The sequence below is a fragment of the Astyanax mexicanus genome, chromosome 7, assembly GCF_023375975.1.
Source record: "Astyanax mexicanus isolate ESR-SI-001 chromosome 7, AstMex3_surface, whole genome shotgun sequence".
NCBI classification, from domain to species: Eukaryota; Metazoa; Chordata; class Actinopteri; order Characiformes; family Acestrorhamphidae; genus Astyanax; species Astyanax mexicanus.
Genome location: NC_064414.1, coordinates 47,945,862 through 47,973,569, shown reverse-complemented (window position 1 = coordinate 47,973,569; position 27,708 = coordinate 47,945,862). Strand labels below are relative to the sequence as shown.

At 38.5% G+C, this 27,708-nt stretch overlaps 1 protein-coding gene across 1 annotated transcript in view; it reads left to right on the top strand.

Moving 5' to 3' along the window:
* tbc1d9 (TBC1 domain family, member 9 (with GRAM domain)) overlaps positions 1-20,561 on the top strand; it is a 67,714-nt gene extending 47,153 nt beyond the window's left edge. Inside the window, exons 12-21 of the mRNA XM_049481144.1 lie at positions 434-719; positions 1,604-1,733; positions 1,849-1,947; positions 4,673-4,741; positions 7,349-7,589; positions 7,699-7,764; positions 11,946-12,032; positions 13,388-13,456; positions 15,345-15,448; positions 16,895-20,561. Coding sequence (XP_049337101.1) covers positions 434-719; positions 1,604-1,733; positions 1,849-1,947; positions 4,673-4,741; positions 7,349-7,589; positions 7,699-7,764; positions 11,946-12,032; positions 13,388-13,456; positions 15,345-15,448; positions 16,895-17,689 — 1,946 coding nt within the window. The 3' untranslated portion in view covers positions 17,690-20,561. The remainder of the gene's footprint in view (positions 1-433; positions 720-1,603; positions 1,734-1,848; positions 1,948-4,672; positions 4,742-7,348; positions 7,590-7,698; positions 7,765-11,945; positions 12,033-13,387; positions 13,457-15,344; positions 15,449-16,894) is intronic.
* The last annotated feature ends 7,147 nt before the right edge of the window (positions 20,562-27,708 follow it).

Below are 27,708 nucleotides of genomic sequence, written 5' to 3'. Positions count from 1 at the left end.
CTTATACAGAACCCAAAATAGTGCACTCTGAACTGTACAGGGTATAGTTTTATACACAGCCCTAAATTAGTGCACTAATTAGCTAATAAGGCATAGAAATACACAGATTCTACATTAGCATGTCTTTTTGAGACGATTTTAGGCAGGCATGTGATTAATTACAGTAACAGTAGGGTATAAACTACCATTACAGGTTAGCTTAATTAGCCTCCAGGACTGAAACTGTAATTCTCCAGTACAGAATTTACTGAATTGATTGATTTCACAGAATAAAAGCAATGCTTTAAAATCTGGTAAAAAATACCCTTTCCTGAATTTTAATACCTGTTTCTCATAAAATGATACTTATTTTTGTATGCAAATGAATATGCTCAATATTGGCTACATAATTCTGATGTTTGTTTTTTTGTATTTCTGTGTGCTCTCCTCTCAGGAGCATTAGTAGATCAGGGCGTGTTTGAGGAGCTGGCCCGTGTCTACGTTCCTCAGCTGTACGACTGCATGCAGGAGCTGGGCGTGATCTCCACCATCTCTCTGTCCTGGTTCCTCACGCTCTTCCTGTCAGTCATGCCCTTTGAAAGCGCCGTGGTGGTGGTGGACTGCTTCTTCTACGAGGGCATCAAACTCATCTTCCAGCTGGCACTGTCCGTCCTGGACGCCAATATTCATCAGCTGCTCAACTGCAAGGATGATGGAGAGGCCATGACTGTGCTGGGCAGGTCAGACATGAGACATCAGAGGATTAGTGCACTGTGTATTGAACAGCATATACAGCTCTGGAAAAAATAGGAGACCACTTAAAAATGATGAGTTTCTTTAATTTTACTAAATATAATCCTCTGGAATGTAATCAAGAGGAAGATGGATGATCACAAGCCATCAAATTAAGCTGCTGGAATTTTTTGCACCAGGCATAAAGTTATCCAAAAGCAGTGTGTAAGACTGGTGGAGGAGAACATGCCAAGATGCATGTAAACTGAGATTAAAAACCAGGGTTATTCCACCTAATATTGATTTCTGATCTGAACTTGTTTTGTTTTTTTTTTGCATTATTTGAGGTCTGAAAGCTCTGCATCTTTTTTCAGCCATTTTTAATTTTCTGCAAATAAATGCTCTAAATAACAATATTTTTATTAGGAATTTGGAAGAAATGTTCTCTGTAGTTTATAGAGTAAAACAACAATGTTCATACCTATACCTATAAATAGCAAAATCAGAGAAACTGTGGTCTCTTTTTTTTTTCCAGAGCTGTAGTTCCATTCACAACCCAAAATAATACACTGTATAGTTTCTTACAGAGCCCAAAATAGTACACTATATAGTGAATAGGGTTTTTATATTTCCATTCACAGATCAAAATAGTATACTGTATATTTACAAAGCAAACAATAGTGCACTCTGTACTGAAAATGGTATAGTTTTATACCACAGCAAAATATTTGACTCTGTTGAGAACAGGGTTTACTATTGTTTCAATATTTTGCAGTATTAGTAGTTAATATTGTTTTAAATAAGAAATTCCATGATCTTCTTGTTCTTCATTGTAAGTCTACAGTTAAATACATAGAAAATAATGTGTGTGTGTGTGTGTGTGTTTGTATAGGTATTTGGACAGTGTGACCAATAAGGACAGCACCCTTCCACCAATCCCACACCTCCACTCCCTCCTCACAGACGATGGAGAGCCTCACCCTGAGGTGGACATCTTCAAACTGGTCCGCAGCTCCTATGAGGTGTGCAGTTGCTCTTGTTTAACTAAACGCTCACTGGTTCAATCAATATTTATTTACAGTTGACTGGATATTTACCTCTCTGTATTCCTCTCTCTCTCCGTTTTGACATTTGCAGAAATTTGGCTTCATTCGAGCAGATGTGATTGAACAAATGCGCTTTAAGCAGAGGCTGAGGGTCATCCAGACGATCGAGGACACCACCAAGCGCAACGTGGTAATGATGCTTACATATACTTATTATATTACAGTATATACAGCTCTGGATTAAAATTTGAATTAAAATTAAAAGATCACTTCAGTTTCTGAATCAGTTTCTCTGATTTTGCTTTTTATAGGTATATGTCTGAGTAAAATGAACATTGTTCATTTATTCTATAAACTACAGACAATTTCTCCCAAATTCCAAATAAAAATATTGTCATTTAGAGCATTTATTTACAGAAAATGAGAAATGGCTGAAATAACAAAAAAAGATGCAGAGCTTTCAGACCTCAAATAATTTTAAGAAAGCAAGTTCATGTTCATAAAGGTTTAAGAGTTCAGAAATCAATATTTGGTGGAGTAACCCTGTTTTTTAATCAGTTGTCATGCAACTTGACATGTTATCCTCCACCAGTCTTACACACTGCTATTGGATAACTTTATGCCTTTACTCCTGGTGCAAAAAATCAAGCAGTTCAGTTTGGTTTGATGGCTTGTGCTCACCCATCTTCCTCTTTATTATATTCCAGAGGTTTTTGGTAAAATCAAAGAAACTCCTTATGAGTGGTCTCTTGTTTTTTTTCCAGAGCTTGAGCTTAATGTAATACATGGTTCCTCAACCTGTGGGCCGCAGACCACCAGTGGACCATAAAGCACCCTGTAGTGATCTCCAGGTCCATCCTCAGAGTGTGGCAGTAGTTGTAATTGGCTTGAAACAACTCTTTAAATCATAAAAGTATAAAAGTAGTAAGAAATCATTTGGAATGAGTAAAAAATGAATAGCTTGATTGTGTTCAAAGTAAAAAACATCAATAAAAATACACAAATAGAAACACTTCACAGCAGTAACTGAAGGCCAAGTAAACATCACCAGACAACACAGCTGTGAGCACCTGATTCAGACTATTAGCTAACCACAGATTAAAAGCTTTCTTAAACAAAGAAAGAATGGTAACACTGTTCCTCAACAAATGTGAAAAAAGGCTAATTCAGGCCCTAATTCAATGTCTGTGTTTGTTTTCTTGTAGCCTATAATTCTTTCTTGTTTTGAACAGTTAGTTATCTACAAGATAAAAAGATTGAGGGTTATTTTTTCTTTAAAAAACATCCGAAAGTGATATTCCTCAGATAAAATAATGCTGATTCATTTGGCACTCTTGGAATTATTGTTAAATCTACAGCCCTCCGAGTGAAAAGCTTCAATTAATCTGTGTACTGGGGGTTCCTGGTGTTCGCTGAGGTCAGTGATTCAGTGATTTAGTGATTCAGTGATTCAGGGTGAAGAAAAGACTCCATACACACTCTCACTGTGTTCTGCTTTTGTCTCCAAGCACATGATCATGAAGCTGTTACTATACACACAGACAAACACACACAATAACACACACACACACACATACAGAGTCAACACTGTGTGAACTCCCACAGGGAACTGGGAAAGCATGATGTGCTCCCATTGGTTCCCAGTCATAAACACCAGGACTGTGAATACTGAATACTGCTTGTTTACAACATTTAGCTGTGTTAACATTTTGCTCCAGGAGATCGTATTTTTGAACTTTTATAGGTTATTTATACATGTAGAGAGAGATCACTATCCTCATGAATGAATGGGCCATTATTAGTTACCCATTAACAATATGGATGTTTAAACTGTCTGGACTTTAAACACTGAGCATGTGTCTCATAATAGGTTTCTACATTAGCTATAGCTCCCCGTTATCTTTCTATACTGTGGATTTTGTATTGTTATTTGTTTGTACTCTCCGGATCGACCAAAGGAGGATGGATTCCTCTGACTGAGTCTTGGTTCCTCCTAAGGTTTCTTTCTCTTAGTTTGAGAGGTTTTCTCATAAGAGGTGTTTACTCATAAGAGGCTCGGAACTATATCTCTGTAAAGCTGCTTTGTAACAGCATTTGCTTTTAAAAGTACTTTATAAATAAATATTAATTTAATTGTATTGAATTAATATTAGGGATGCAACAAAATTAACATTTTGGCTGAAACCAAAAATGAACAAAATGTAAAATTTGACCAAAGGCTAAATACTGAAGCTAAATACTTTTTTTTTTTTTTTTTTTTGTATTTTTTATTAATTGCTGCATTTCCAGAGAGCTCATCAGTCCACTATGGTCAAATAACTAAATAACTTTGGTGCACCATTGTACCCAGTCATTTCTATCTTTTTCCCCCCAATAACATGGGCCTGGATAGTTAACTCTGTATAACATCAGACATTTAATCTTATGCTCCAGGGTTCGAGTCCCTGTTTGACCTTGTGTGTGTTTAGTTGTGGATTATTGTCACTTAGTTGTTGATCACAAGGTTGTGGCTTTGATACCCGAGTCCACTGAGCTGCTGCTACTGTTGGGCCCCTGAGCATAACCTTTAACCTCTGTAGTCATGCTGTATCATGACTGACCTGATACCGCAAAGAGCACACTGTATTATAGCACTTATATTAAGCACAGGCTTATAGATACTAGATACAGCTACATTTCTAATGTGTTCTGTAGTCTCTGTAGTCTTTTCCATCAGGAATTCCCTTTCATTTCCCTCCAAAAAATGTTAAAAAGACTGCAGAGTATTTTGTTATTAAATATTGCTTTTACAGAATACCAACTAATACTGGGTATAATGCATATGAAGAACAATAATAACTAAACAGAAACAATGTGAAGAGACAATAAATAACTTTATAATAACTCTTTCTCTCTCAATTTCTCTTTTTCTGCAGGTTCGGACCATCATAACAGAGACATCCTTCACCATAGATGAACTGGAGGAGCTTTACTCACTTTTCAAGGTATGTCTGGACCAGTGTTAAAAAAAAAATGATGTTTCACAATACTTTTTTTTTTTTAAGGAACATTTCTGTAACAAAAAAGAAAAACGTTTTAGAGTCATTTTGATGGTGTGAGGATTATGCTAAATGCACGCACAAGAAAGGCTGTGTTCACACACAAAGTAAAAGTGGCCCAAATTTGATTTTCTTTTATTGTGTCAACAGTTGAGCTAATTAAAATAATCTGATCCATATCTGCCATCTGTATGAATTTTGCACACTTTGTAACTGACACACATGTTCCGATAGAGTTGGGTTGCAGAAAATAGAATCTGTATCAGATTTCAGTATTACATATTTTCCTAAATTTCCTAAATTTCCTTCGGGATAAATAAAGCATCCATCCATCCATCCACCTCATCCGTCTGTCTGTCCATCCATCCATCCACCTCATCCGTCTGTCCATCCATCCATCCATCCATCCATCCATCTATCCATCTATCTATCCGTCATATGAAAATGATCCAAATCAGAATTGAATATGTCAAAATCAATGTGGTTTTTTTTTTTTTTTTTTTTGCTGTTTACACAGCCACACAAACGACACACCTGTATCGCATACGATGTAAAAGATCAGATTTGGGCCACAATTACCTGCCTTACATAAGTGTGAATTTACTTTAAACCATGTAATTTGTTGTGTAATCTCAAATTAACAAGCTTTGGTGGCTTTAAAACTTTTAAAATGACTTTCAAAGCCTATCTTTCTGAAGAACACAAAGTGTTCATCAAACATTTGTAGGGGTTGCATCTTACAGGGTGCTAATTGTTAGATAAGCCTTCAGTAATTGTTAGCCACATTAGCTTTATGGCTCCAGCACAAAATTACTGTACAATCAGACCAGAAACAAACATATCCTGCCCAATTATCCATGTTTGTGGGTATGAATAGAAAATTAATAAACAATTTCTGTAAATAAACAGCTGTTTGCTTCCCAAAGCTACTCTCAGGACAGTCAATAGCAGCCTGTAGCCCTGTGTGTGTGTGTGCGTGTGCGTGTGCGTGCGTGTGTGTGTGAGAGAGAGAGAGTAGATAGAGATGCTATCCATCATTTTGGGGCTGTAGAGGCAGCCGGAGGGAATAGTGTGTATTAGTGAGTGAGTTACAGTTTTACTTTGTGCTCCGCCCTCCTCTCCCCCTGCTCTCCATCACTGGCCATTAACTGCCATACACTCAGCTATGGGCCGCAGCGGCGCTCAGAGCCCCCCTCCAGCTCTTTCCTGCTCAGCGATTTATTCCTTCATAAGCCCACTTAACTCCACAAAATACTGCCTGCTGTTACTCCACAGCCTGGCACCACAGAGCACCACTTTATTGGGCTCTAACTAGGAATGATGAACTTTGGGCTGATCATTTACTGTGAAAAATGGACTGTCATACACCAGAGATGCTCCTATGTGAGAGTTGTCAGAATGTCTGTGTATAGTTCCAGTATTTTCCCATCCTTATCTTACAATGTTTCATTGGTATAAACATTAAAATAACTCAACAACTCAGGACTAAATATTCCTGGGTCACTATGAATAGCATGAATATGTACTTATAAAGTCAGTAGATTGAATAATGTGCCTGATATTTACTAAGGCTGCACGATATTGGAAGGATTTGACATTGCAAAAGTTATTTTTCCTACAATATATATTGCGATGTTAAACAATGCAGGGCCCAGCAAAACAACAGTAAGCTGCCCTTTAATGAGGCATTTAAATGGCTTTTTAACAGGTAAATTAGATCGTTTTTTCTGGGATTAAAAGCGTGAATTCAGCTGTAACTGGAAATATCTGCACAAAACTGTGCTGGACTGAGGTGCACAGCTTTCGACACATACGTTTACAAGCACATGCTCAATCATGTGGATGGAGGCCATGCGGTTACCTCGTGTTTACTCCTGTCCCTGTGTTTTCTCAGTCAGCTTTATGAGGTACCTGGAATTTATGCTTTCAGTTAACAGCTGTGCTGAACTCATCAAGAGTTAATTACTTGAATTTCTTCCCTCTTAATGTGTTTGATAGCATCAGTTGTAAAGCTGTGAAGAGTTGGTGTGAACCGTGAATAGCACTATTTTAGTAATGTCCTAATCCATATTATGATAAGCAAGAACTACTCAACTCAAGTAAAGAAACAAAATAATTTAAGAAAGTAATCTCAGTCAATCTGAAAAAAGTTCAAGAACTTTAAAAGTATCCTCAGGTACAGTCGCAAAAACCTTCAAAAATGTTATGATGAAACTGGCTCTCATTAGGACCGCCCCAGAAAAGGAAGAACAGAATTTATTAGTATTAAAATTTTGTTTTAAATATTTATCTAAACAAATTTCTCATGCTAAATGAGAAAGAAATGTTTTACCTGCCAATACCAATAGGAATCCAATTTCATTGTGTATTCCAATATTGCACTAATGACAGTTTTCAACTCATTGTGCATTTATAGGAGCATTTATATTGGTTAAATATGGTGAAACCTTGACACAAGGACAGAATCACATTATATCAAAAAGTCAAGGTTAATTTAGTTAGTAATTTTATTTGATGTTTGACTGACTGTTCTTCACTGAACTCCCTCCACAGGCAGAGCACTTGACCAGCTGTTACTGGGGTGGCACCAGTAACCCTATGGATCGACACGACCCCAGCCTGCCGTATCTGGAGCAGTACCGCATGGACCTGGAGCAGTTTAAGAGCCTGTTCACTGTTCTGTTCTCCTGGGCCAGCGGGACACACACCGACAGCCTGGCCATGCGCTTCTTCCGCCTGCTGGACCAGAACACTGACGCTCTCATCAACTTCAGAGAGTTCATCACCGGCCTGGGTGAGTGTGTGAGTGGTCTGTGGGAGTGTGTGTGTGGGGTTATTAGTCTAAGTTTAAAGGCTACATGTATGAAAGGACTCTGAAAAGACTCTGTTGCTTTGTGTTTCAGGAGTTCTGTGCCATGGTGACCTCACTGAGAAGCTCAAACTCCTCTACAAGATGCACATACTGCCAGGTGAGTGTGTGAGTGTGTGCACATTTGTGGAAGTGAGAGTAAGTGTAGCACTTTGGTTTCCATGTGGCTATGCTAGGCCTGTCACGATAAAAAAAAATGTGAATGATATGCTGTCCCAGAAATTATTGCGATAAACGACATTGCTAGCATTTTAAGAACATTAAATGGCATTAATATAATAATGAACTAATATCATAACAAAGGTATTACACCCATTTAAAGACAATAAACTTTCCATTCCTGTTCACGGCCCTAATTTTGGAACCTGAAAAGTTCCCAGCTTGAACTAAAGTAGGTTATATAGTCACATATACACATTGTGAAGTGCGGAAGCATGGGAATCTTGGGCCCCCCCACACTATGGCCTGCAGTCCCGGTCTGTCCCAGCTGGACCGTGTTGGACCGGCATAAAGACCGTGCCTCAGCCATCACTCGAGAGATACGCTAATGATGAGAGGAAGGTTGAGGCAACACGAACACAAACCTACACAACTAGAGGTGCACTGGGCCATTACTATGTTTCGGGTGATTACTGATTTCATTACTAAGTTTTGGGTGGTGTTGGGGGGCATTTTTCATCAATGATTGAGGTCATGTCCATTTATTGAAATATAAGTCGATAATGTAATTATTGTGACAGGCTTAGGCCATGCATCACTCAGACAGCGTATAGACAAAAGTAATGTGTTACCTGAATAAACCAAGCAGTCAACTGTGCAGATTTAGTGTAAAAGGCTTGTACTAATTCTTTTATGCCAGGTTCACACTACACGACTTTTTGAACCATCAGCCGTTGTGCTGTTCACACCACACGACTGGTTGTGCTGTGATCGAGAGTCCCTTAGTTGTTGAGACTTTTACACTACACGACTGATTGGCGACACGGCGACTCGTTTGGCTGCTCTCCAAAAACACGTTTCTATACGTTGGCCATGCCAGAGAATCTGAATTTGGCGGATTGCTATTTTAACGGCGCAGCTGGACCTGAAGAACGCTTCTCAGCAGAGGATACTGACCTGCTCGTTCATGCTGTGTTTATTCTTGATGTGAAAGTTGAGTTTGTGCACTGCTGTGTGTCCTTGTGTGCATAACGAGTGGGGGTTAAACATTTGTTGCACCTGCGCTGCCAAGATAGCAATGAACGTCTAACTGATGACTGTAGACAGGGTTCTAATCAGTCAGCGGTGCACCTGTGTTTTCTGTTGCCAAGATAGCAGAATACGCCAGACATTTACCTGAACACACCTAATTTCCTGAACACCAGGCATAAGCACTGTTGCTATTTAAACAATGCAGGTGTAAGGCGGCAGGTGGAAGGCGGCTCTGTTGTCTGTGACTGAAGCTTTAAAAACTGCCAGAGCTGCAGGTCAGTCCTCAGTGCTCATTCTGCTGGACCTCTCGGCCGCATTTGACACAGTCAACCATGACTTCCTCTTAACTATACTCTCAAACATGGGGATCGCAGACAATGTGCTGTCATGGTTCAGATCGTACCTCACTGGGCGCTCGTTCAAGGTGTCGTGGCATGGACAGCTGTCCTCAGCCCGCTCCTTATCCACTGGGGTTCCCCAAGGTTCGGTACTGGGACCCCTTCTCTTCTCCATATACACCACCTCTCTTGGTCAGGTTGTCCGCTCACACGGATTTTCCTACCATTGCTTTGCTGATGACACCCAGCTATACCTGTCGTTCTCACCTGAAGATCACTCAATCTCTGCACGGATAACGCAGTGTCTCTCTGACATATCCTCATGGATGAAGGAGCATCACCTTCAATTAAATCTCTCAAAGACTGAACTTCTGGTTATACCAGCAAAACCATCTTTTCAACACAACTTCTCTATAAGTATCGACTCTCTCTCTCTCTCACCGACAAAGGTTGCTAGGAACCTGGGTGTTCTGGTTGATGACCAACTCTCCTTCACGCACCATGTGGCCTCAGTTGCTCGGTCCTGCCGCTTTGCGCTCTATAACATCCGAAAAATTAGACCGTTCTTGACTTAACAGGCCACCCAACTCCTGGTGCAAGCGGTCGTCATCTCACCCAGTGGTCGTCAACCACTCCAGATGATCCAGAAGGCAGCAGCACGTCTGGTCTTCAACCAGCCAAAACGGGCACATGTCACCCCGCTGCTCATTGAGCTCCGTTGGCTACCAGTTGATGCTCGCATCAAATTCAAAGCTCTTACAATCGCCTACAAGGTGATGACAGAACAGCTCCTTCCTACCTGCACTCGCTCCTGAAGGCTTACGCTACCTCCCGGCCGCTGCGCTCCTCCAATGAACGTCGCCTCGCTTTGCCAAACACTCACACAAAGCAATCCAGACTGTTCTCATACAGAGTTCCCCAATGGTGGAACAAACTACCGTCCACTACCAGATCAGGAGAATCTCTCGCTATCTTTAAGAAACTCCTGAAGACAGAGCTCTTCAAAGAGCACTTACTCTCTTAACACCTCTAACACACTAACTACTTCTAACCTCATTTCCTTCTTCCCCTCCTTCACTCCTCTATCCTATTATTCCCCTTTGACCTCCTTTTATCCCTATCCAAAGTTGTTTTTACCTTTAAACTTATTTTACATTGTACTTGACTATTGTAAGTCGCTTTGGACAAAAGCGTCTGCCAAATGTAATGTAATGTAATGTAATGTAAAAAAATAGACAGTTGGTGGCATGTAAGATGGTAATGATGATGAGCATGGCGACGTGCCTTGCGCAGGGTGTAAGATAGGGCCCATAGTGTATGTATATGAGTGTTCTGGCTTTCTTTGGGCTCTTTGTCTCAGAAAGCAGAAACGAGACTGAATTGGGCTGATCTTTTCCTCGTCTTTCCTTCCCTCTTGGTTGGTTATGTGGAGCAACTGTCTCTCTCTCTCTCTCTCTCTCTCTGTTTTTGTCTCTTTCTTTCACGCTCTCTGTCTCATGCTGCAGACTCGCCGTGTCAGCACCCTGCACGCCAGGGGGGAGAATCGTCCTCCTGAATACAAACTACTTTAGTTTGATATGCTTTTCTGCTACAAAATCAAGTTGATTTTTCCTTTCTTTCACAGTGTGGTGCTGTTTTAACACAACGCTCTGCACACACTCCTCTTATTACGGCTGTTCCTCTATTCGAACAGACGTTTATGAGTGTACCATATGGTGGAGAGTAATTAAATGAAAGTCATGATGAAGAGAACAGAGATGCTACAAGCAGCGGCAGTTTTGGTTTCACTACTTAAACTGTAGGCTATATTTTTCAGGCATTAATTTAAAGGCTAATTGTTCAGCATATGAAACAAATGTATGTATTTATGCTTCATCCACAAATGCATTCTTTAGTAGTGACCGTTTTTGATTGGTGAAGCATTTTAGACCAAGTTTAGACCAACTAAGCCTTCAGGTAACACACAAATGTCTGATGAAATGTGGATTAAAAAACTCATGGGACAGGAACTAGCATTGCATTTTAGGGCCCCTATTAAAAACAAAAAACATAAAAACAGTTCACTTCGAGAAAAAAAATTGTAATATTAAGATTAAACTAAAACTTAAAGTCTTAATACTACAAGATACAAGTTGTAATATTACGACATTAAAGTTGCAACATTATTAGATTAAAGTCGTAATATTATGAGATTAAAGTCGTAGTATTTTGAAAGGAAATATAGTTCTAACTGCTTGGGCTGCAGTATAAGAGCGGAGCAGGATGACTGTCTGTGTGTTAATATTGCAATATAATCTCGTAATATTACGACCTTATTCTAAAATGCCGCCATATTAATGAGCTTTGAAAGACAAAGAAGTGTTTATATGCTGGTAAAACAGGCAAGTCCAAATGCCCATATGACTGACAGGAACCTGCAGGAAGGTTTAGAAGATTCAAGGGTGGTGTTCTAAGGGAAACTTTGGACACAGTCGACAGATTAAAACAATCCTTAAATTGTATAGTTTAGATATTTTGAGAAAAACGGGGCTCTTTTTTGGTTGAATTGTATTTTTGATTGTTGGGTTACATCTGTGAAGGAATGCATTTACAGGAGGAGCTTGGATCAGTAGATTTCTGAGGCTATTATGCAGCTGATATGTAAGTTATGTAAATATGACAGGAGGAACTGAAGTGTGTGTTAACAGATGTGCCCTGAGGACTTCATAGGTCAATTATTAAAAGTTTCTCTCTCTCTCTCTCTCTCTTTTAGAGCTGCATCACGAACAGGATGAGCCGGATTCCGCTTTCGAGGCCACGCAGTACTTCTTTGAGGACATTACCCCAGAGACGTCCCACGGTAGGCCTACACACACTGCAGGCTGCAGTTTAACATGCTGTACGTGTGGAGATGAGCTATTGCACTATGTGCTGGGCTTGCCCTGCACTCTATTCAGCAGATAAAGTTTGGGTGTGTTTTTTGGTTTTATAAAGCTTTAAGTGTTATATATTTGCCTCGATCCTCCAGCTGAGGAGGAAGGAGTCGCACACGGCTGAAGCGATTGTTGTTTCTCTGAAGTCGCTCAAACAACATCAAGGCAAAGCTAAAACTGCAGCAGCAGCCACTTATCAGTTATTATTTTTTGCAAATTGGGTCCCTGAGGAGGCCGACAGAACACAAACAATCCCTTTCAGAGAGTAAATATACTTTACTTAGAAAGAATAGATTAGATGCATTTAAAATTATGCAGCTTTGTTACTGTGAAAGACAGAAAATGTGTCATTAGGAAAATTCTAAATATATCATATAAATCTGACAGTCACACAAACAAAAAGCAAACATACAAAGCACAGTCTGTATAAGGCTTATAAACCTACATAAACATGTACAAAAGCTGCTAATAGGTGTTTAAAGACATTTATAAAGGTTGAATCGTGATCTTACTTACATATCAAGTTAAATACTTGTTAAATACCAATCCGCTCAAGTCAGAGAGCACCTGGTTCTTAAAGGTAATGGCAAGTGACACACTGATTGGTTTATTGCACGTTACCCCCAAAACACACCCATGATTAATTAAGAGATTAGTTAAGAGAATTAGTACATGCCTTTTGCGTGTTTTGAGCCGCGCAATGTGTACTTTTCCCGTCTTTATGATAGCAAAGACTCACTGACACACCTTAAAACAAGCTGCACGGTGCAGTTGATGACTTGCCTATAGATTACTAAACTAGTCTAATAAAACTAAATCATTTACAATGTGCAGTTTCAGATATCCAAAATACAGTTTTAGAAATGTACAGTTATTCATATTATAATATTATTGACATCTAAGACTTTAGAATTTTTCATCAGAATTGCAGTGTAGATATCCTGAATTCAAATACTTTTTTAGCAGTACAAGTTTTTCAGAATGACTGTACATTTGATTAGTATTATAAGATTAGCCTATAATGGAAGTTAGAATTTATATTTGGAAAAATCTCAGAGATCTTGAATTTGAGTTTTTACTAGTAACACCTGAGTTTGGTATTGTAATGCTAGTGTCATTTAGGCTGAATCGTCTTCAATCTGCAAATTTATACCTTTCCTTTTTTCTCAGCTCACTTAATTGAACAGTAATTGAATAACACTGCCATAGACTGCAGTTACATTCCTTATTACAGTGCGAATGTTTGTTCTGATACTGAGCTGTGTTCTCTCCACTGTTTCAGGTCTGGACCACAAGAGCAAAAATGATAAAGATGATGGATTTGTGAGAGTCACATTCAAGAATGAGAAAGGTAGGAAATCCACATTCACCCTAGTCATTATATACACAGCACTCAACATCTGTATCTGTATTACTCAGGGCTGTGTAATAAATAGCTCTGGGAAAAAAAATAAGAAACCACTTAAAATGATGAGTTTCTTTAATTTTACCAAACTGAAAACCTCTGGAATATAATCAAGAGGAAGATGGATGATCTCAAGCCATTAAACCAAACTGAACTGCTTGCATTTTTGCACCAGGAGTAAAGACATAAAGTTATCCAAAAGCAGTGTGTAAGACTGGTGGAGGAGAACATACCAAGATGCATGAAAACTGTGATATATTGAATCAAATCAAATATTGATTTCTGAACTCTTAAAACTTTATGAATATTAACATTATTTGAGGTCTGAAAGCTCTTTGGGAGAAATGTTGTCTGTAGTTTATAGAATAAAACAACAATGTTCATTTTATTCAAACATAAACCTATAAATAGCAAAATCAGAGAAACTGATTTAGAAACTGAAGTGATCTCTTAATTGTTTCCAGAGCTGTATATAATTTTCTGTATCTGTCACTGACCAATGTTTATATGATTACATGAGGTTTTTAGGTAGAGTAGAGACTTTTGTGGGGGTTCTTTGTAGTTTCTCTCTGGCTTTCGGTATATTGTTTCAGAATTATACTGGAATTATAACAGTATAGACCAAAATTAAGAAATGAAAAAAAGAATTGTGATATAAATTTTGTCCCTGTTACCAGGCACTAGTATTACTATATACTTTTTGCTATTTTTTGAGCTTTTAATGCATTTTACACATCTTTCACATTGCACATTAAAATGCACATCAAAATTGTAAACTTTTGATTTCTAAACACTATATTCCCTATATTTCTCTATATATTTTATTTTTGTATTTTCTTTCTTTTATTTACTCACTTATTATTTACTATATTGTTTAATATGATTGGACAGTCATCAGAGCACTATTGCGCTAGAGTACTATTTGCCTGTGCATTACTGTGTATCTGACCAATAAACTTTGATATGATGGATTTAAGTACAGATACAGCATTCAGGTCATCTGTTATGACTGTTCATAAACTATTCATAAAGCACAGGTACTTTATAGCTTGGATAAGCAGAACTGACATCTTCAGCTGAGCTGTTTTTTATTTTTCCCTTCTCCCCCCAGTTCTCTTTTACATTAAAGCATAAGCGCAGTATGTAGAGCCCTCTAGTGGCCGCCCCCCATCATCTGCTTTATTTTTGTATTCATTGATTTTTTTTTTTTGCATTACTGGAAAGGGAAAGCAGATTTGTGATACAGATCTTTTCAATTGCTGTTTAATCCCGAGACAAAGCTATTTTTATTAATTCCCGTTTTGAGAAAATGATGAGTACAGCACTGTATAACCGAATTTGCTCTATTGCTCTTTTCACCCCTCAGAGGAGTATGAATTTTCATGCATGAATTAATGCTTTCAGGCTTCAGACTCATCAGGCCTCTGCAGGATTGAGCAGTCCTGCAGTTGATTTGCTGTAATATTGAGCTGTGTGTGAAATGAAAGCCTCCGAAGCTCATTTTCCCCCTTAGTGCTCAGTGCTGCCCTGTAGCCGCTGTGTGTAATATCTGTCCATTCGTTTGATCCTTCTAAAGCTCATTTTGTCCACAGTGGGGGATTAAACTTCAACAAGAGCGACTTAATGAAATATGCAGCGACAGAATCCGTTTTCCACGTTTAATCTACAGTTAGTAAAGCATATTTTAATAGCTTTTTTAAAGTTGGGAATATCAAAGTTCGGGCAGGGTTATGTGCCGGTGATGTATACAGCACTTTGCTGAGTTCACACTTTGAGTTCTGCATTTCTGCTGTTTTGTCTGATTTGTCTCTCCATTTTTTTTTCACCACTGCAGTGAAGAAAATGCACACGCCAGACTACCGCACCTACTTACGACTGTGGAACCAGGAGACCAAATCCAAACCGGAGAACATGAAGAACCTCCCAAAACTCAACCAGGTACATAAATACACCTACTATATACAGGATGCTAAAAGAAAAAAAACGTGTATATATATATATATATATATATATATATATATATATATATATATATATATATATATATATATATATATATATATATATATAATTATCAACATATCAAAAGGCTTTAGAGTCATTTGACTAATATTGTGTCCCATGACTTTTGTCATGTCCTATGGAAGCTATATAAAGCTGCACTGACTTGTCGTGTGTGTGTAGAGTATATTGAACATGTCAGTTTGCATGGACCATTCTAGCCAGATGCCGCCAGTCACAATCATTACCACACACTGCACTGTCCACTGTGGGTGGTAATGCCTTCTATAATGTATTCCTGGTACACACATGACACTGTGGATCAAAGAAGGTTAAATACGTAAACAAAAGGCAAAGGCAAAAAAACTTCCTTTTTTTAGTTGGTTTAATTGTGTTAGAATTGATTTATAGACCAATACAAAGGAAAGTTAAGTAAGTTTTTTAATGGCTTCTTGTTTAAACTTTTGTAAAAAGTAAGGTTTTGCACAACATTGGCAATATGAACAAATATACCATGACTTAAAATGTACAGGTCAAAAAAATCTCAAATAATTAGAATATTATTGAAAAGTGTATGTATTATTTCAGTAATTCAGTTAGAAATGTGAAACTCATAATATATTATAATGATGTATTACACACAGTGATCTATTTTAAGCGTTTATATCTTTTATTGTTGATGATTATGGGTTGCAGCCAATGAAAACCCAAAAATCAGTGTCTCAGAAAATTAGAATATTATATAAGACCAATTGGTACTTTTGGCAGTGTGGAAAGTGTGCCAAATCCTACTGGAAAATGAAATTTATGTCTCCTTAAAAGTTGTCAGAAGAGGGAAGTGCTGTAAGATTTTACGGGAAAACACTTGATAGAACACAGTGGATCAACAGCAGCAGATGACATGTCTCTCCAAACCATCACTGATCATCAGTAAATTTTACATTTCATTTGGAAATCAAGGGATCAGAGTCTGGAGGAAGAGTGGAGAGACACACATTCCAAACTGCTTGAGGTCTAGTGTGAAGTTTCCACCAATCAGTGATGGTTTGGAGAGACATGTCATCTGCTGGTGTTGATCCACTGTGTTAAATCAAGTCCAAAGTCAGTGCAATTTTTGAACTGAATTACTGAATTTGAGCTGCTCATGTACATTTTTAGAAAACACAGTTTTTAAAACAGTTTTCTATTGCTGGGGTCAATTGCAAAAGTTGGGAAAGGATAATAGAGCTTGTGATCTATTATTATGGATTTTCCAGCATTTTTTCTTAAAAAAATAACACTGAATATCTTGCTTGTAGCCATCCGTCACCATGTAAACTTAATATATAATATTAATTTTAAAAACGCTTAACATTTAAATCTCTCTTTGTCTTTCTCTTTTAGGGTCAGTTCATCGAGCTCTGCAAGACCCTCTACAACATGTTCAGCGAGGACCCCAACGAGCAGGAGCTGTACCATGCCACAGCCACCGTCACCAGCCTGCTGCTGGAGATGGGTGAGGTGGGGAAGCTCTTCTGCAGTCCCTCCAGCAAAGAGGAGGAGGATGATGACGAGGATGACGAGGAGGAAGAAGAGCGCCCCCCAGTGAACAGGAGGAAACAGCAGAGAATCCGCGGAGACTCTTTCCAATCATCTACCGAGGAGACCCGGGGCAAGCTCTCCAGCACAGGGTCTGGTGGTGCAGCTGAGGGCGAGCTAAACTCCACCTGCATCACAGGGCCCATGGAGGACATTAAGCTGGAAGACTCTTCGCCCAAAGACAATGGCACATCTTCAGCCATGCTCATCTCCGACGACGAGACGAAAGACGACACGTCCATGTCCTCGTACTCCGTCCTGAGTGCCGGCTCTCACGAGATGGACGACAAGCTGCAGTGCGAAGACATAGCTGAGGATACAGTGCTGGTGCGCAACAGTGAGCCCCACGGGGGAGCTGGGCCTCGTGGTGGAAGTGGGCCTCACGGTGCAGGTGGGCTTCCACACAGTGCTAGCATTGATAAAGACTGGGCTATCACTTTCGAGCAGTTTTTGGCCTCCGTTCTCACTGAACAGGCCCTGGTCCAGTACTTTGAGAAGCCTGTGGACATCGCAGCTCGTATTACCAATGGAAAAAATGTGCGGAAAGTTGGTCAGGCACACCTGTCCGTCAGTGACTACGAAATTTCGATTTCAGGCTAACGAGCAGGTCTGCCAATGCAATTCTATTGTCTCCAATGTACATTTTAAACTGTACAGCAAACTGATGACATTAAAAACGAATAAACAGGGCAGATTCTACATATTTACACACTCCTCATCTCCACGCTCATCTCAACTACCTTTATCCCTAACCTGGCTTTAGACCAGAACTTTAAAGTCCGTATATTTCTGTAAGACACTGGATATTTTGGAAAGAAATGAAATGAAAAGAAAAGAAAAGAAGAAACGGCTGTAGCCTCGTGTATTTTCTCTAATGTGAATTCACCCTGAAGAATCTGAAGAGTCAGAAGAAGGACTGTGAATGGATCTGATCTTTTTACCCACAGGAAGGCTGAATGGACCTTCACACACATTATTATTATTGTTATTATTATTAATATAATGATCAATATGCTACAGTGCGCTTGGTGTACTTTATATGGAGTAATGTTGATTACTAACAGTATGTTAAACAGGTAGACTGTGTATAGTACGTAGTGTTAATAGTGTCTACACTTATACTGCCTAGTCAGGGAGGGACCGGTCCTTGTCTTTGAAACTTGAAAGGACGTAGTTCGGGACACTGGATTTAGAGTTTAGGGAATACTTTGCCCAAAAGTGCTTAAAACTCTTAAAAGTGAAGGTTCTTTAAATGTTTTTTTTGAGTGATACCATAGAAGAACTGCCTTGACTGAAGTCACCAATCCCTTTGCCCTTATTTTCTCTAACAGTTATGTATAACAGTGGGGGAAATGAAAATGGGTTTATAAGAGATATTGTTTTTTTAAAGGTCTGGAGATCCTTCAGTTGATGTAAAGGATCTTTACTTTTTTTTTTCTTTTTTTTTCTTTTTTGGCTTAGTCGTCTCTATTAAAGACATGTTTTTTTTATGGAATCAAAGGTGGGTTTATAAGGTTCTTTGATGGCATCACTCAAAAAAAACATTGTTAACAGTAGAGGTGTGTGTGAAGAACCTTTCAAATAACTAGAAAACCTTTACTCAATGCAATATATCTGTAATACATCTAATTTGTGGATTTTAGATCCTTCATCTTCACACATCTCTATTACACACTTGGTTTTATATGCTTTTTTTTGGGTGATGCCATAGAAAGACCAATCACCTTGGGTTCAGTAAAGGATGATGTCTCTAAAGTGTGAATGTGAGAAACCTTTTAAAGCTCTAAAGAACCTTTAGCTGACGTTAAGCATCACTCACACATCTCATGTTACAAACTTGAGTCTTTAAAGGACCAAAGGTGCTACAAATCGTTTTGCATGGTTCCATAATTGAACCACTTTTGGGTCTATAATGAACTGTACTTTTATGGTCCAAAAAACATTACTTGCTGTGAAAGTTCTTCATCAATATAAAGATCCTGTACTCTTACACACCAATGTTTTCCCATTTTAAACACAATTCCTTTCTTAAACCAAAGGTAATGTAACTTTAAATGGTTCTTTAAAGGATATACCATAGAATAGCTGGTTTTGTTTCCTTTAAGGATCATGTTTGAAGGGTTCGTCATATTCAAGCATCTATTATACAAAGGTCCAAAGAATATTTAATTGATGTAAAGCTTTTTTTAGCCATTTTATGTTTGTTTTTTTACACTCAGAAATCTCAAACATTACAAACAAATTATTTGTGGAACCAAAAGGTGGTTCTTTAATGGAGCTAAAGGTGCTTCAGAGAGAGATCTTTGGGTTATGCCATTATAGAACCACCTGTTGTTTCCACAAAGAACCATGTTTGTAAAGGACCATTTAAAGGCCTAGAAAAAACAATTTCTTTACCAAATTAAAGGTTCTTTTTTTATAAACATGGCTTTTTATCTAAAGTTGGTTCTTCTTTAATGAACTCACTCAAAGAACCCCAACCTTAAATCACCTTCATTTTTAAGAGTGTACAGCTGTGAGTAATAAATCTGAGCTGCTCGGGTTTGGTTAACATTATGCAAATCCAGTTACTGTTAGCCACGTTAGCATTTCTGAGGTAAACGATTCCCTCAGCATCATAATCTCACAGATCTTGAATGTAGGAAACGTGAGTCGGGTAAAAACCTGCTTTTAAGGGATGTTTTTGAGAGTTTTTAAGAGCATGAGTGGACCGAGTGGAAGAGGAGGAGGACTGAAATGACCAAATTCCCTGAATTTAGAGAGTTAGCATGGCTGTCCTGATTCAAACTGATCCCACACTTACCTGTTGTGGGAAATCACTACGATAGACGCTCATGTACAGATATCCACTCTTCTTATTTGACAAATAGTGCACTAGATACACCTGAAGGCTTTTACTGTATAGTGTAATGTGTGTCAAATAGGAAGCCATCTTGGATTCGGCATCTTTAGCTCTATCTCTCTCTCTTGCTCTCTCTATTCCTCTCTCTCTTTCTCTCTCTCTCTCTCTCTCTCTCTCTCTCTCTTTCTTTTTCTCACTGTCACTGGCACCTGCACTTTGAGTTATTTTCTTGACATAAAAAGGAAATGTGTACTTTACTTTACAACAGGGGGGATGTAGCCCACTGCAGTGAGTGGTAAGCGATCAGGTGATATGTTGGGTATATATTGGGCTGTTGGACTGTATGAGGAAACGGCTGCGATACTCAACACACTCCTCTCTGTGAAGAGAACAAAAGTTTACAGATTTATTTCTTTCTCAGTTCATTTTCTCACCCATTACGGGCATGTGGCATGGCTGTCCACTTTTTATGTACGTTTTGTTTGCTTTTTTATTTGAACTCGGTTTGGATTTACTGTTTTTTTTATGCTGCTGTTTTATTAGTTACTCTGTGGATGGTTTTAAGTGTACTGTAAATGATTCACTCTGAAATAATTAAAAGAACAGAAGGAATTATCCAATGCTACATATCAAAAAGCCTTCAGACTCTTTTTTTATTTTATTGTCTGCCTAAGAAAAACAGGGTTTTTTTTTCATTGCATTTACCGTATTTTTCGGGCTATAAGGCGCACTTAAAATACTTATTTTTTCCCAAAAATCGTCATTGCGCCTTATAATGCAGTGCGCCTTGTGTATGGATTTTGCTTGTGTTTACTGACCTCGATTTTTATGTGGTACACGGCGCTCTGTTGTGCAGAATTCCTCACCCACGCCAGAAAAAGATCCCCCTCTTGGGCTAGCGCGCGGTTACCTTTGACTGCCGTACTGCCTCTCGGCTGTGGCTCAAGGTAGCTAGTTTCCACTGTAGCTCCGTGGCCAGAACAAGGTGCCGGTAAACTTTCCTTTCCACCCGTTCTGGGGTAATAGCACAAACCGTTTCTTTTTAGCGCCCACTTCTAAGTAAAGTTAACCTCTTAACACGCGCTGGCCCACCGGCGGGCCAGAAATATTTAATATTTCATAACTGGCTGTGTTTCTGAATAGTTATGAACAGTTACAGGTTCAATATAGACATCCAATATACCATTTTAAAGCTTAGAATCTCTGCTTTTGAGCTATTTAGCCTATTTAGCGGAATATCCTTTCAGAAAATAAACATTTAGGGCGAAATATGCCTTGGTTATGATTTTAATAATTCATAACTCTCATATTTGCGTTTATCGTTCGTCCATATTTCATCGAATGCGGTCATGTCATACACCATTCGAACCGTCTGGCTCTCCGGATTCCAGAACTGTGCTTTTACTGTAGGATGTATGTTTCATGAATTAGAGCTGCGTCAGAGCGCATGTTTCCAGTAATAAAAGGCTCTCCTTTTGTCCGGGGTTAACCTCCGGTCACTGCCGCCACCCCCCGAACACACACCCGCGCTCAGCCACAGGTCCTACCTTCAAAACGCGTCCAGACTAAAGAGAATCCATCAATCCAGTCTCCTGTAATCCACAGTTATATCCAAACAGCGCTGGAAATCACTTCATCCAGAAATGAAACTTATCCAATCTTTATCTCTGTTTTAAAACCGTTTTATTCACCGAATTCGGCACAACACGCTATACAAGGTGTAGTTCATATCCCAAAAAAAATATATATTTTGTCGGTCTTCAGTGAAAAACATTTATATGCAATATAAACATGTGCACCCTGGAAGCAGGATAAATGTAAAAAGAGCTTATTTCATGTCATTTTGAAGGATTTCTATTGGTCCATTCATAAAGAAATTTTGACACAGTGTAAGGGACAGTTTGTTTGTTCAAATTATATAGCAAACTAAGAAATTACAAAAATGGAGATACTTGATTTTTATTGGACAGCAACGTTTGCTGTTTGTGGTCAAAGAGTTTTATTTTTACCTAATCAGTCCACAGTACCTGCGTCCAAACTTATCTTATTTAGAGCATTGACCCCCAGAATGAGAGTGACGCTTGTATTAGTAGTGGCTTGAGGCCAGTTGTGTTTTCTGCTCAATCTGATCATAAACCAACTTTCAAAACCAAAGTTCAACACCAAACTGCACGTAAATCATTTATCCCTGAATGTATTAAGAAAGGGATTTTGATTTATTAAGACAAATTAAATAATCACACATGCTACAGTATTTTAATGAAAATGCTTCATCATATATTTACCAGTTATTTTACTGCGATTTTTGATATGTATGGCATTAAATGAATTTAACTTACATTCATTAAATCAAGTACTGTAACTGCACATTTCATTGGGCTCTCGATTTTTAAATTTTCAATCTTTAATTTTCAAGCAAAAGTTTCTGTCAATGCAGCCACCATTTACTGTAAATCACCCACTGTACTTCTGCAAGTGTATCTGACAGTGATCTGTCCACATAACAAAATTACAGAAATTTTTGCTACATTTACAGATTATTATATATGATATATAATAATTTTAATAATAGTTATTATATATGATTTTCACATTTTGAACTGAATTACTGAAAGTAACTTTTCAATGAAATTTGAATTTTATGAGATGCACCTAATGTAATTAATTTGCTATTATTATTATTTTTTTGTTGTTGTTCTGACTCAGCGGTCTAGTCATGAAATATAATTTTGTTCTTGTCAGTGTCTTAGATGCTTATGCTTTTTACACTCTGTGGTCCTAATGTTATGGCTGATATGTTACATTTTAGAGTTGTATTATCTGGACATTGCTGCCAGAAAACTACATTATTTTACATTTTATTTCTTGTAAATTTTCTTGCAGATATAAACTGATTTTTACAGTTATCTAAAGAAATGTCATGTAAAATGCCCAAAGCGTTTTCAATAGTAATTAAATATTATTCCATTTACACAGTTGTGCCTTAGACACTTCTTTTCTTCACCTGGTCCTGATGTTATATACGATTAAATGTAATAAACACTCTGTGCTCAGCACATTCAGCTGCAGTTTCCAGTTGAAACTGGTGTCTGTACGGTGCTGAAGCTGCTTACGTAAGATGAGGATACAAAACATGCAGTGAAGCAAATCTCTTATCTGTCCCTGTTTGAACTTCAGCCACAGCGTCTGAACTGACGGAGATCAACCTGTTTACTATCATCATCCTACAGTCAGAGATACGCTGACCGGCCACTTCATTAGACACACCTCGGCTCTACATCCAGCCATTGGCCACTTTATGAGCTCCAGCTGCCTCATTGGTCACTGTATAGGTGTAGAGTTCCAGACTGCAGCTACCGTCTGCTCTACAGCTTATCAGCCTCAGCGTTTTCTACGTCATCCATCATCGATCAGTTTCAGACAACAAGACCACTGTTGAAATGGTGGGAGGTTTATTATAGGGGAGGTGGACCATTCTCAGTCATTCTCAGCCCATTAGTGATCCTGACTGTAGTGTGCCTGGGTTGCTGTTTTTTTTTTTTTTTTTATAAAAAATTGTTCATTATGATTGACTCTATAATCAAAAACTGACCACTGATTATGCACTAGATAATTGATAATAAAAATGTACATAGCCAACAATAGTGTGTATACTGTAGATCGCCAAGGTGGAGCCACAAAGTGCAGGTTTCTTTTTTATAATTTTATAATTATTTTTTTCCCATTTTCTCCCCAATTTACATGACCAATTATCCAATCCACTCATTAGGAGGGTGAAGACTAACACATGCCTCCTCCCACACATGTAAAGTTAGCCCCCGCCTCTTTTCCAACTTCTGCTGATTCAGCATTGCTGAGTAGCATCACACCGCACTCGGAGGAAAGCGCAGCGACTCGGTTCTAATACACCAGCTCACAGACGCAGCCTTGTGCTGATCGACATCACCCTAGGAGTGATGAGAGGAGAGAGCGCTCTCTCTCAGGGATCTGGCAGCTGATGGCAAGCTACATAAAGAGGATATGTACTGGCCTCTTAGCAACTGGAAAAGAGTCATTTGACTTGTTTGAATGGTTTTCTATTCTATATATTCCTGCTGAAAATCCAGCTTAAGAATATTTTTTGCTGGCAGTTGGTTTTTGGATAGTCTGAGCTGGTCTTTCATGTCATGTTGGTTTCTGTTACATCGCTGTTTAATATATTTATTACCATTATATATTGAACAGCCCCCCACCCAATCAGCTTAGGACCAGCATAGTGGTGTACTTCATTTTGTTCATGCTATACACCTTTTTCAGGGCACTAGTAAAAGTGGAACTCTTTTTTCTGTAAACATTACTCAAAAATACACATTATAAATATACAGTTCTGGAAACAAAATAAGAGATCACTTAACAATTATGAGTTTTGATTTTATCAAATTGAAAATCTCTGGAATATAATCAAGAGGAAGATGGATGATCACAAGCCATCAAACCAAACTGAACTGCTTGAATTTTTGCAGCAGGAGTAAAGGCAAAAAAGGTATCCAAAAGCAGTGTGTAAGACTGGTGGAGGAGAGCATGATGCCAAGATGCATGAAAACTGTGATTGAAACCAGGATTTTTCCACCAAATATTGATTTCTGAACTCTTAAATGCTTCTATAATATTTCTATTTGAAATTTGGGAGAAATGTTGTCCGAAGCTTATAAAATAAAACAACAATGTTTATTTTACTCAAACATATACCTATAAATAGCAAAATCAGAGAAAATGATTCAAAAGCTTAAATGGTCTCTTTGTTTTTTTCAGAATTTTATGTCATAACTAGGGTTGGGACAAAATTTCTGCATTAATATATATTGTATTGTTTTTTTTTTACTTACTAAAGTTACTGCTTAAAAAGTTATGTTTTTTTATTTTTCCAGAACATACAATATTACACCCTGTAATTTAATGATGTATAAATTATAGACAATGCGTTTTTTTTTTATTCAGGTCATTTAGAGACCATCCTTTATGTCCCTCCTACATTTCTTTCTTCCAATAACTCATATGATAATAAATCTCAGATGTATTGTTGTTTTCCATGCAGTTAAATCATTAAATTATAAACATTGTGATGTGAACATACAAAGCTGTATAATAGTGTTAACCAGCCACATCTACAATTTTACACCTTAATATCATATTTATGGAATTTTCACATAGCTAAAAGATTAATATTCATTCATAAAATGCAATAAACATAATTCAGCAAGGTATCCAATCACATTTCCCAGCCTCAGGGTACTCGTTCTGAAAGCTGGGTTGTGATTGGCTGAGATGTGGGTCGGGCTCCTGTCCTGATGTCCATGCCCTCAATCGGTTGGCACTTGTTTCCCTGACGCAGGTTAAATAAAGTCATAAAGTGGAAGTTATTATAACAGTCAGCAGAGTCGGCCCATTTAGTTAAAGAGTATGTCTGAGATATGTGATGAAAGACTAGGAACAGTGACCTTTGTACAGCTTTAAGACTAAAGGTTTGAAATATCTGACCACATCTGGTTTAATCTGACTCAACTCTTAACTCAACTCTTTAGGAGAAAAAACTGATAACTGCAGAGCATTATTAGATTTACGTAAACGGTGGTCATTTACTCATGACCCTTAGAGCTGGTTTCCTTAATCCAACTTTGAACCAATCCATATTCTTTAAAACCAATTTCCTAGACCAATCCATCCAATCTATATTCCTTAAAGCCAGTTCCTCTGAAGATATGGTTTTATAGGACTGTACTAATCCAAGTAAAATAGAACCAGTTCTATAGACTCCAATCTATGAAACCATAGACCCAGATCTCCAAACCTTGCAGCAAACTACATACCTTAGAGACAGTTTCCCAGAGCTTGCACTGGCCCATTGCATTTCTATACAGTTCCCAAGACTCCAACACCAATCTATATGTATATGCCTTAGCAAAAGTTCCCTAGACTGTGCTCCAATTTATATATACAAGAATTGGTTCTCAAGAACCTACACCAGTTCATGTCTTTTGGAGGCTATTTCTCAGGCCATACACCAACCCATAAACCTTAGTGTTGGTTTACCTAGCGCATATTCTCGCAACTTTGAACTAATCCATGCTCTTTAGAACCACTTTTCTAGACTGTAAACCAATCTATATATTGTATACTTGGTTCCCCAGAACCTGCACTAATCCATGTAATTTAAAAGTATTTCACTTAAAACACAGCATTAATCAATTTGCTGCATTATGGTGTCAGTTACCCAGAAATCGCACCAATCTGTATTTCTAACATCCAGTTCCCCTGCACCAATCTATATGCCTTAGAGACAGGGCCCTTGCACCTGTACCAATCCATGCACTTAGAGTCTGTTCCGTAGATCTTTACAAATCCAAGTACCATAGAGTCAATTCCCTAGACCTAGCTTCTCAGAGCCTTCACCAATCTACTGTACCACTGTACCTTAGAACCAATTACCCAGACCCTACACAAATCGATATACCTTACAGTTGGTTCACCTAAACCTTGGACCTATCCATATATACAGTATTAGAACCAGTTCCCCAGAACCTAATCCAATCCATGAACCTTAGACTCAGTTCTCCAGACCCTTTACCAATCTACATACACAAGATTGGGTTCTCTAGACCAATCTCATCAATCTATGTTCTTAGAACAGCCTCCATGTCACCAAGCTTCCACAAATCCTTGTCCACTATAGTTACTTTTCACATACCTTGGAGTTTGGAGTTGGTTTCCTTAACCCTGGAGAACCCATGTTCCTAAGAGCCAATTTCATAGAGCCTGGACCAACCATATTCCTTAAAGTTGGACCATCATGTGCACCAATTCTTGTTTCTTAAAGCCAGTTTCCCAGAAAGCCTGGGCCAATCTACATACATTAGTGTTACTTTCCATGACCCTTCACCAAATCTATGTAGCTTATAGTTGATTCTCCAGACCTGGCAGCAATCTATGTCCCTTGGGACTGTCTCTATGTCACCAAGCTTCATCCAATCCAAGAACACTACAGCTAATTTTCCTGACCCTGCACATCTAATTACAAACTTTAGAGTTGGTTCCCCTGACCCTGGACTATCCCATGTGCTTTAGCACCACTGCTTTCAACCTTGCACCAACCATGTCCTTTAGAGACAGTTCCCCAGACCACACACCAATCTAAATACAGTATCAAAATCACAAACCCCCAAACCTTGCATCAAGCTTCCACCAATCAATGTTCTACCAATCCAAGGTTACTTTCTATGATCCTTCACCAATTTAAAGACCTTATAATTGGTTCTTCAGACCATGCTCCAATCCATGTCCCTTGGGACTGTTTCCATGTCATCAAGCTTCAACCAATCCATGCCCACTATACACCAATAGCAATACACCAATTCACATACCTTGGAGTTTGGCAGTACCTCATAATCCCCCAAACCTTCCATCAATCCATGTCCTTTAGATCCAGTTCCCCAGAGCTGGCAGTACCTTACAAAACACTGTAACCTTGCACCAATCCATGTCCTTTAGAGCCATTTCCATGGGCCTCTAGAGCAGAAAGTAAATATAGGAGGATGTTTATATATGCAGGGTTTGGGGAACTGACCCTAGGTCAGTGGAATTGGGTGAAAGGAAGCTGCTCTAAGGAACAGATCAGTAAGACATGACTTCAAAATCTATTCTTAGTCTGGAATGCAGTAAAAAGTAATGTTTTAACAAAAATCTGTTTAGTTTTTTTGGTCAGCTATATCAGTGTACTGTTAGAGTACTGTTCCTCAGAACA